At 41.4% G+C, this 10,528-nt stretch overlaps 1 protein-coding gene across 3 annotated transcripts in view; it reads left to right on the top strand.

Annotated features, from left to right (window-relative positions):
* LOC104693775 (caspase-10) overlaps positions 1-10,329 on the top strand; it is a 12,860-nt gene extending 2,531 nt beyond the window's left edge. Inside the window, exons 1-8 of one of the 3 annotated variants that reach the window (XM_010406595.4) lie at positions 248-461; positions 2,637-2,975; positions 3,119-3,218; positions 3,797-3,932; positions 4,765-4,853; positions 6,250-6,355; positions 7,103-7,607; positions 8,096-10,329. In XM_010406595.4, the coding sequence (XP_010404897.1) occupies positions 2,662-2,975; positions 3,119-3,218; positions 3,797-3,932; positions 4,765-4,853; positions 6,250-6,355; positions 7,103-7,607; positions 8,096-8,267 (1,422 nt within the window). In that variant the 5' untranslated portion in view covers positions 248-461; positions 2,637-2,661 and the 3' untranslated portion in view covers positions 8,268-10,329. Of the gene's footprint in view, positions 1-247; positions 711-2,636; positions 2,976-3,118; positions 3,219-3,796; positions 3,933-4,764; positions 4,854-6,249; positions 6,356-7,102; positions 7,608-8,095 lie in introns of those variants that run through there. The other 2 variants (XM_010406596.4, XM_010406594.4) reach the window with 2 other exon arrangements.
* Positions 10,330-10,528: the final 199 nt, after the last annotated feature.

The following is a 10,528-nucleotide window of genomic DNA, read 5'->3' as shown; positions in this document are numbered from 1 at the left end:
CCACAAGCACTGCTCTTCAAGCGTCCTTCCAGTGGGAAAACAAAAAAAATAATGTGCCTAAAATGTTTGAGGCCCTTTTGCGAGGTAGCCTGCTTTAAAATGGCTTGGCAGCAAAAGCGAGACGAATTACTAGTCACGACTTGCACTTCGCACCGTTGGCGCTGCCGGAAGCTTTTTCCCGGGTCCCTTGCAGCGTTCCCCGGCGGGGCAGGGCGGCGCCGCCGCGCTTCCTGCGAGCCCCGCGGCCGCTGGCAGCCCTGCCCGCTCCCGGCACGTGCCCCGGCTCCTTCCCTCACATCCACCTCGTCCCGCTTTCCGCCCTGCTGCTGGCACCGCCTCCTGCCTCGGGCGGGCACTGGGCACGCCCCGCCGGCCCGCGGCAGGGTGACGCGAAAGGAGCCGCGAAGCGCTGCCCGGGATAGCTGCGGGGAGAGGGCTCGGGATTGGAATTCGTGTGAGAGGTACCAAAAAGGGGGGCTGAAATTGAGAGGGAACGAAGGAAGGCTCCATCTCCCGAGCCCAGAGCCTAACTCCCGCTCTCGTTTTGTGTGGCTGCTCCCGGCTGCCCGCGCGGCCTCCGGGATGCTCCTCTCCCACGTGGGCCTGCGGGCTGAGCTCCCGGCATCCCGGGCGCTCCGGGCCTTTGCATTATATTTAAATCTTTGGGGCAGTGCTCCAGTCAGTAAAACTTTATAAAGAAAAAGAGAAAGGTAATTTTACAATTATTTTATTACTATTATAATAAAATAATTTTATACGATTATTTTATTATTTTATACGATTTTCCTTTTCTGAGGCTATATCTCAAAAGCATACGTACGAGACGCGGATTCGTTACTTTTCTGTGTCGATGCCCTGCCAGCCCAGCTGTGAATGTGCGAGTGAGCCGCGCCAAGCCTGGGCAGAGAGCACATCCTGCGCCCCCGTGTGTTGGTGCTGGGTGTTCAGCATCACCCAGTTTTACCGGATTCTTTGCTCGCTTTCCTTTGCTTTAGGACTCTTGGTTTTTACCATGATGTTTTTCAGTGACCTGTAAAATGCATGAAGCGATAGAGGATTCTAAAAACCCCATAGCAGTACGCTGAGCAGCGGGTGAGCTGGCGGTATCATTGTAGTGCTGGGAGAGGTGGTCAGGCCAGCCCAGCCTGCCCTCCGTCCAGAGGCAGGGAGGAAAGCTTATGGACACCTAGCAAGTGAGGAGAAGTCTTGAAGGTATTCCAAACTCAAGCAGGAAATGTCTGAAATGAAAAAACGTTTCCAAGAATGGTAGCAACACGGACTTGGAAACTATTTTAAAGGTAGATGAAGGAATTTGAGCGGGATCAAGGTGCTGCACCTGGGTCAGTGCAATCCCAGATATGAATACAGACTGGGAGAAGAAGCCACTGAGAGCAGCTTTGCAAAGAAGGACTTGGGGGGTTATTGTGGATGAAAAGCTGGACATGAGCCAACAGTGTGCACTCGCAGCCCCATCAAAAACAGCATCAGCAGCAGGTCGAGGAAGGTGATTCTGCCCCTCTATTCTGCCCTTGTGAGACCCCCCCTGGAGTGCATCCAGCTCTGGGGTCCTCAGCATTGGAAAGATGGGGACCTGATGGAGTGGGTCCAGAGGAGGGCCATGAAGATGATTGGGGGATGGAGCACCTCTGTCTGTGAAGACAGGCTGAGAACTGGAGTTATTGAGCACAGGGAAAAGAAGGCTTCTCTGTGCCCCCACAGGTTATGATATCCTCTTTGGTTTTTCTCCTCCCAGGTGTTTCAAAGGTTTTGGATTCATAGGTGCTGTCCCTTCTTTGCTTTCCTGATACTTTTCTTGTGCTTCCTCATGTAGAAACCTTTGCTTCCAGCTGTTCTAAACATACGATTGAAGACCTACCAGCCAGAAGGCACTGAAGCACCTTTTTACCTATTTAACCTTCCATGGGCAGAATAGAACTGCCTAGGCTACAGGGAAGAAGTTGGTGTAGTGGAAGGTTGATCAGTCTCTATTAAACCTCAGTAAGACTGAGTTGCTTGTGCAGAGCCTATTTAGACTGAGCATTGAGTGCTATTACATTTTAACTGAAATTTACTTGTAAGGGAGGCTTATAAGGGTTTTTCTATGCCAAATGTCATATACAACCTGGAAGCAAGATACGACTGGGAGTGAATGGATATTCCACAGCTTCAGCTTGGGTGTCAGCCTTGTAAGAGAGGAACACCTCTGTGCTACAGCCAGAAAAGAAGCCCTTGGACTATGGATCAAAGAATATGCATGAACCACTGTGCTGTCTCCATCAATAGTTGTAATAAGTTACTGCAGGGACTCCTCCCAGTTGCAATGGAGAGAAGCGAAGATCTAAATGTGGAAGATGTTTAAGAGAACAGGAAACTCAGACCTTGAGGTCATCCAGCACAGTTTTTTGCTCAGACAAGAGCTAACTTCAATTATAGACTGGGTTGTTTGGAGCTTCTGCCAAATCTGGTCTTTTTTGTAGTCTTGTATTTAGAGAAGGAAGTAAATTTCAAATTTATTTAAAACCTTTATTTATTAAAAGGTAATTCAGGGCTTCCAAGCAGTCATTGGGTAAAATTTCAGTAGAAGGATTGCTATATTGAAGATGCAAGTGTTACTAGTGTTTGCTTTTTGCTTTCAGGCAGAGAGACTGTTGTTCCAGCAACATGGAGGATGATGTCAGCTTGAAGTTCCATCAGCAGCTTTTGCTTATTAGCGAAAATCTGGTGACTGAAGATGTAGAAGCTTTAAAATTTCTCTGTACTGACTTGCTCCACCTCAGAAAACTAGAAGGTGTGAAGTCAGCACTAGACATCTTTAAGCTTCTTATGGCTCAGGAATATCTGAATGCAGAAGACACTTTCCTACTAGCTGAACTCTTATACAGAATTAAATGTCACTCCTTGCTCGAGAAACTTGGTTACACCAAGGAGAAAGTACAAGAACGTCTGCATGAGAAGGGAAGAGTATCTCCATACAGGTAAGCTTGCAGTGGAAATCTATTCCCTCCATTACTGCTATCTATGCCATACTGTTTTCCTTTCCATTTTTGAGTTCTTAGATTGCCTTTGGTTTTTACACCATCTTCTGTTCCACTTTTATCTCACTGGATCTCTGTTACAGGCAGATGCTGTATGAACTGTCAGAGAATATCACCAATGAGATGTTGAAGGAAATCATATTCCTCCTGCAAAATCATCTTCCAAAGCGATGGATAACTCTTGTATGTGAGGAGTGAGCCAAATGTGTTTATGGTGGGAAGGGAAGGAAGGTGGGAAATAGGAGCAGAAGTGTGAAAAGTGTTTGGCAGAATAGAGCTATAATATGCAGCTAGGCTGGTTGTGTTCATAGGGATAGCAAGAAGGAAGATGTTGACAGGTTAAGAGTAGAAATTGGTCCCTTGTGCCAAGGTCAGTCACTGACAGTTCACTGTCTAGCATCAGATTATAAAAAAGTGACAAATCAAATCTTTGTCCTGCTTGAGCCATATGCAAGGGAGATTCATGTCCATGTGTCATTGGTACTGTTTCACAGCAGTGAAGCCTTCTTGAAGCCAAGAGTCATTAATACAGTTTGGGTGAATCTGTTTAAAAAAGACCATACCAAATAATAACACAACCAGTGGCTTTCCATGAAGCAACATTTCTGCTTCAACAGTGATGTAAAATTGACTGTTTGGTCCTTGTTGGTAGGGAGAAAAGCAGATAATAATGTGATTGTTTGAGACAGACAGGGCTGAGAGGCATGTTTTGATTTCTAAGGAACAATAATTATATTTTACTCTCTCCTTTTGGCTGTCAGTCTGCTTTGGATTTGCTGATTTTATTGGAAAAACAGGGTCTTTTAACTAAAGACAATGTACAGATACTGGAGGATGTCTGCGTGACCGTTTCACCTGATCTCCTGGAGACAATAAAGTGCTACAAAAAGGCAAAAGGTGAGAAATTCATAGTCTAGGAGTAGGTTTGCTAAAATGCAGAAAGTACTAGTTGGGTCTGGGCAACTGAACTTAAGGTCATATGTGTGTATTGCTGAAACAGGAGCTAGAGTGGCATAAATCTGGTGTAGCAATTCCTGGCTTGCATTATTTCCTAGCTGAATCCATGAAAAACAGGGATGTGCTGGAATATCTGAGGCCACACAGAGCAGCCCAGCACATACAGAACAGGCTGGGAAACTGAAAATCCCTTTATAGTTATGTCACACTTCTCCATTTCCCCATTAATAGTATTGAGATGATGACGACTGTCCTGTAAAAGGCACTGTGTGATCTATGAATGTGCACTACATAAAGGCAGTTGCCTACTAATAGGCTGGCAAGACAAACTGTGTGTGTGCATATGTGTCTGGTACATGGGCTATGAGCATACAGGTGATTTCTGTTCTTATATTAAGAAAATATGAGATTTATAAGTGATTCAGGGGTCTTCATAAATACAGTTAATTTCTAAGCTGATTTCCAGATGAAAAATTAATTTGAATGTCTTGGGTAGAATCTATCCTTGTACCATGGATATCTTTGTTCTGCAGTTTCAATACAAATAGAAGCTTTGCCTTTGTCACAAAAATATATGTAATAAAAATAACTGGAAAACATTCAGAATAGATCCATTGACTATGACCATGCTGTCTTGTATGGAGGAATCATTCCTTTCAATGAAACAGTATTTCAAATACAAAAAGGGATGTATTGTAGCTAAACTCCTTTTTGCTACGTCCACAAATATTGGATTTATCTTCATAAATATCTATGCTGGGGTTTTTTCTAGGTAACAAGGCAGCTAATTTTACGCAAGCCTTCCCTGAACTAAACCTGGAGCTGCGTGGAGAATTCAGCAATGTAGAAAATGAATCCAAGGTTTGAGACAATCTCTTAAATCCTTTTTGAATACCTAGAGATGTGAGGTCTTCATCCTCTCTCAAATGACATCATGCAAGGACATGTGAGATATCTGTATGTCTCGTAAAGTTTCTTGACTTGACTGACAAATTGGCATGTTTCAAAGAATATTTTAACCTTGGAGGCTAGAAATTTGGCAATATTGAAAGGTGTGTTGTAGGCAAAATGGGCATAATACCTTTGAAGTTATTCACACACCAGTGCATGTGCTTATTGTCCTGATAAAGGCAAAAACAGTTTGCATTTGTCTACGTTGTGCATTTTGGAGATGGCAGTAGAATGTGCAAGACAGAGACAAATGGAGCTTCACAGTTCTCACTTTTTTAATTTGGCTTAGAAAAGGCCTCAGGGCATCTTGAAATTAGAAGTGATAAGGGGTAGCATGCAAAGCCCTTGTTAGAAAGATTAAAAGGAGGCAAGAGATTTTAGTAAGCTATTGCAGAGGTCTTGGTACATGAGAAGAGATCTCTTTTGTGAGATCCCTCTTTAGAAGCCTTATGTGCACTCTTTACCACAGCAGTGGAACCACTGAAATTTCCCTCTGGCCTTTACTTTGTGATGACCATGGATACTGAAGGAACAAGTTGCTCCATTTGTTTATAGCAATTCAATTCTTTGAAGTGCAGTGCTATGACATCCTTTCATCACCTGATGTTTGGACTGCTGTAGCAAAGCTGTTGAAGGAACTTGGAGCGCTGTCTTCATTTTGTTCTACTAAAATGCACAAAAGGAGGGGTGTATTGCTCTCTAGTGAGCAGGAAGGGACTGCAGTGGATGGAGTTTTTAAGCTTTAAAAATGTTCTTTTTTAACAGTGGGAGGTAATTTTAAGTCTTAGCAGAAAAACTGCTAGTGTGGTAGGTTTATGCACTTCTGAGATTTCTGTTCTGCTTGCATCCTTTTCCAGTGGAACAGTATGAATCGCCTGCTCCAGGTATTCATTACTGTTCTCAAAAAAAACTAACTCAGATGTCTAACATCCTACAGTTCCACTGTGAATCCTCTGCCACAAAGCTAAAATACTGTTTTGACATTGGAAACAGTTGGGGAGTGCTGTCCCCATCACCAACTCAGATTGCAGAGTTTGGCTGCTGAATCCTGCCTTTTGCATACAGATGAGAACCCAAATGCTAAACCCTCCTTCTACAGTTTGATAGGATGGTGACAGTGTGCTTGGAGTTCCACTGATGTTTTTTCACACAAGGAGGCACCATTGAGTTCCAGATGTTCAAAAATAGCCCACAGTCTTAGGTGCCTCTAACTCCTGGATGCCAATTTTGAGACATGTTAAGGAAATATGAGTAAGTTGAATAAATTTGTTGAAACTGTAAGCTTTTTTTCATCTCCTTTCCACAGAATATGACAAGCTACAAAATGGATGGACCACACAGAGGATTTTGTCTCATTATTAATAATGTTAACTTCAATAGTTCTCAGAGGAAGGGTTCTTGCAAAGATGCTGGTAAGTTACTGAAGTGAGATTTTTGGAGGATTAGTCTCTGTTTCCCCAGGTGAGTTGATTACGTAGTATTGCTCTGTATTTTATTGTGTATGGTTCATTAATATTCTAAAAGAGTAAAATATTTGATAAGTGTTAAATTGTCATTTATGTATCCTAGGGGAGGAAAGGTTAAAGGACAAGTAACCACTGGGTTTTTCAGTTCGATCATTCTTGAATAACTTTAAGAATCTCTTTTTACTTATCCTTTATCTACAGCTATAGTAAAGAACTAAAACTAAACTAAATTAAACCATCATTCTCCCTAATATAATGCAAAATTCCATAATCAAGCAACTCATACTTATTACTTCGTTCTGTTTTCTCTATTTATCTCTTACGTATGGAACTCTTAATAGTCAAAACTGCACCTGGAAAATAATGATGTGAGGAAGTTTTCAAAAGATCTTATCTGAAACTGGGCAAGGGCAGATTCTTCATGTTTTCAAGTGTCATTTGTGTGCTCACTTACAATGACAATGTATGCACTATTTTCTGAAACTTTTCTAGAAAAACCCAGGAACTCTGTGTTTGAGCTGATGCTGTCTTTTTTTATTCCAGTTAACCTTTAGTTGGTACTAGTATGAGGATCAATCTGCAGAAGGGTGAGGGTGTAAGGTCTTTCCCCCTCCAAGATTAGCTTGCATGGTGCCTTCATAAAATGTTTCTCTCTTGCCTTAAATTTTCCTTTTATCTTTCATTTATTTACAGAGCAACTGGAGAGAGTATTCACATGGCTTGGTCTGGATGTGAGAACATACACAGATCTGACGTCTGGGGATATTAGAAGTCTCATGCAAACTTGGCAGGATTTACAAGATCACGAAGACAGGAACTGTTTTGTATGTTGTATTCTATCTCATGGAGAGTCAGGAGCAATCTACGGGACAGATGAGAAACTTGTATTAATACGCACCCTTATGTCCCACTTCACTGCCAGTCAATGTCCCCAGCTGGCTGCAAAACCCAAACTCTTCTTTATCCAAGCATGCCAGGGTAACAAAATACAGCGTCCTGTCTATGTTGATACTGGTGCACAAACTTCTGACCTGTCTTCCATGCAAGAGAGCTTTCCTCTTTTTGAAAGTATTCCTGAAGAGGCTGATTTCCTCCTAAGCATGGCCACAGTTGATGGTTACGTCTCTTTCCGGCACATTGAAGAGGGTACTTGGTATATTCAGGCCCTCTGCAGCAAGCTACAGTTGTTGGTACCAAGGTAAATAATTGGCTTAGTGCTCTGATTAAATTTTTCTTCTCCAAAGGCAGTTCATCTAGGAACACCCACCCATGTTCTAAGGTGGACGGCATTAGTTAAACTGATGATTTTACACTGATAAATTTACATTAACACTGCTAGTACCATACATGTAATCTGAAGAATGTGAAGTTCATTGTGAAAAAACACTCAAGACCTCACATCTATAATCTTCAGGCGGCGCAGTTTCTTGAGTGGATATAGGTAAAAATATTTTATTCCACTATTTTTCTTTATTGGTTGAATTAAGCAAGACAGAGCAAGAAAAGGTCTTAGGTTTTTAATATGACTCAAATGAGGACAAGAGAAATTTGGAGAAAAGGATGTGTTTTCTTTTCTGTGTTTTAAATGTTCATACTGTATCTTCTAGCTGGTCAGGGAGATGTTAAGTGGATTGCCATCTGCTCACTAATAAGTAATTTTTTTTTTTTCTCTCCTTTTGGCTGTAGGGGTGAAGATATTTTGTCAATTCTTACACAAGTTAACGAAGATGTGGCCAGACGTGTTAGCCCTTCAGGGACAAAGAAGCAAATGCCCCAGCCAGCATATACCTTCAGAAAAAAATTTATATTTCCAATACCTACAGCCCCTCCACCTTCAGAGCAACATCAAGGCTTTTAAAACAAATCATTTTATCATCTCATTTAAATGCAGTTCATCACACTACCTGTTTTAAGACAGTTAGCCAAAACCCCGAGGATTTGTTAGCTTTGATGCAAGGTCTCATAAATTTTTTGTCAAACAAACTGTGAAACTGGAGGAGATACAATTAAAACAATCCATGTGCCAGCTATTTACATCATCTATATATTCAGAGTTATCAGTGTTGGAAGAACCACACTTCTGTCATATTAAACATTTTTGTACCTGCACAGGCTGCAAATACAAAAGGTTTTTTCTGGCAGCATTGGGGTTGCATGTAAGCTTTCATATCTAAACCAGGATTGTTAATGGTCTGGTTTAGTCTCATCATGTTTTATTTTGCAGGCTAACAATTTTAAATCCTGTTTCTAAATCCACTAGCTATGTTCATAGAGAGAAAAAGTGGGAATGAAGAGACAAAACCTTTAGTAGTAAGTGGAAAAGAATTTCTTTCCTCTCTAATGAAACTTAATAAAGAACCAGTTACCAACTGAAATCAGCAATTTGTTCTACAGTGCACACTGATACCCTCAAATAGCTAATATAAACTTCATGTACAATGAAGTTTTTCAGAACTGAGTAAAGCCAAAGTGCTGCCTGTTATTCCCTCTGTTAGACCTTGTGAACTTTTATTTTCCCATCACTTCTGAGAAAATTTAGGATAGAAGATTTGCATGCCATGAAATACAGCAGTCAGATTAACTTTGTTAAGCATTACATTTTTTAATTATCATTTATTGGTTTAGGATCTAAAATGCAGCCATTTGAGAAACAAGGCTTCTATTGACTAAGCTGCTAACAGAATTTTGTGAGTTAACTGAAATAATGCTATGTTGTTTTGTTACGAGCATTTATTATGTATGCCTGTGTCTTTCCTGTTTGTTACTGCATTAAATTAATACATTTTAAGAGCTTGATGAGATAAAAATTATTTATTGGGGTAAGGCTTATCCTTGTTTCTGACTGATTCCTGCACTTTGTTTGGCTGCATGAATCAGTGAGGTTTTAACTGCTTCAGGGTTTAAGCTGAAGTGAAACTTTATCAAAACACTCATTGTTATATATGATTAGCAATACCTTAAGGTGGAGATTTGAGAGAGTACTGTCTAGTGCTATCGGGTACAATTTCTAGCTTGCACTGTTTTTAGGAGGGGAGTTTTGCATCATACAAAGCATTGAAATGCAGCCAGTTTTCCAAAACATGATGGTCCCTTTATGATAATGAAGTGGTACTTGTGTGGCCCATTGCATTTTAAGTCTTCTGTGTTAGCATGGCTGCCACACTTGAAGTTACATTTATGTCACAGATAAGAAAAATGTTTTGTCCTGTAGTGGAATATATAACATTGGGATGGAATTGTGATGTTTCTGGCTTGCAGTTACTGTTCAAACTTGATGCACTCATTTTGCATGTTTAGGAAACGAATTTTTTATCAGTATGGAGTAATCATTGACCTTGTTTTGCAGGCTCTTGTTTTCATTTTTAGTTTGGTAGACAGGGAATGTCATTGTGCTATCTCACTTTCTCTGTAGAAACTTCTGCCTGGGTAATCTCCAGTTAAATCATAGGTAGGTAAAGGCAGTCAGAAAGAGTCTGAGCTGACTTCTGCTTTGAGTTCCCGAGGGGGGAAGGATCCACACTTGTGAAGTGTGAGAGACTGCTAAAGTCTCCCTTGCTCATAAGAAGTTTGTTTAAACAAAGTTTCCGCTACCCTAATTTAGCCTATTTAGTGTGAATATTTTACTTGTGTGTGTTGAGTGCTGTGTTTATGTGGCTGCACACTGTAATACCTGGCTGCATGCAGTGGGACTTGTCAGCACAAGCCCAAAGGCAGGGCAGGCTTAGCACTGGAACTGCAGCTGCTATCCAGCCAGTTGGGCATTTCTATGTGATCTCCTGCAGTGTATTGTGAGGTGGAAGTTTGAAACTCTTGGTGAGAGTAGGTCAGTGTTGTACAACTTAAATATTCATCACTCCTTGCTGTCCACATGGTACACCTTCCCTGGAACTCTGGTGACACAGAGCTGTGCCAGAAAGAAACCAGCATCAAACAAACAAACACACAAATGGGGTTGGTTGCTGTTGAGGCTTACTGATAGCATACAGACACATGCACATGTGTGCGCTCTTCACCTACAGAATTAAGGAAGGGCTGTGTCTTGTGCAGCCCCTATATAGACAGATTTAAGTGGAACTAGTGTAAAAAGAGCCTTCTGGGGTTGGTATCTTGGTAAGGTCA

This window comes from Corvus cornix, chromosome 7, assembly GCF_000738735.6.
Source record: "Corvus cornix cornix isolate S_Up_H32 chromosome 7, ASM73873v5, whole genome shotgun sequence".
Lineage (NCBI taxonomy): Eukaryota > Metazoa > Chordata > Aves > Passeriformes > Corvidae > Corvus > Corvus cornix.
This window is presented reverse-complemented; position numbering and strand designations above follow the sequence as displayed.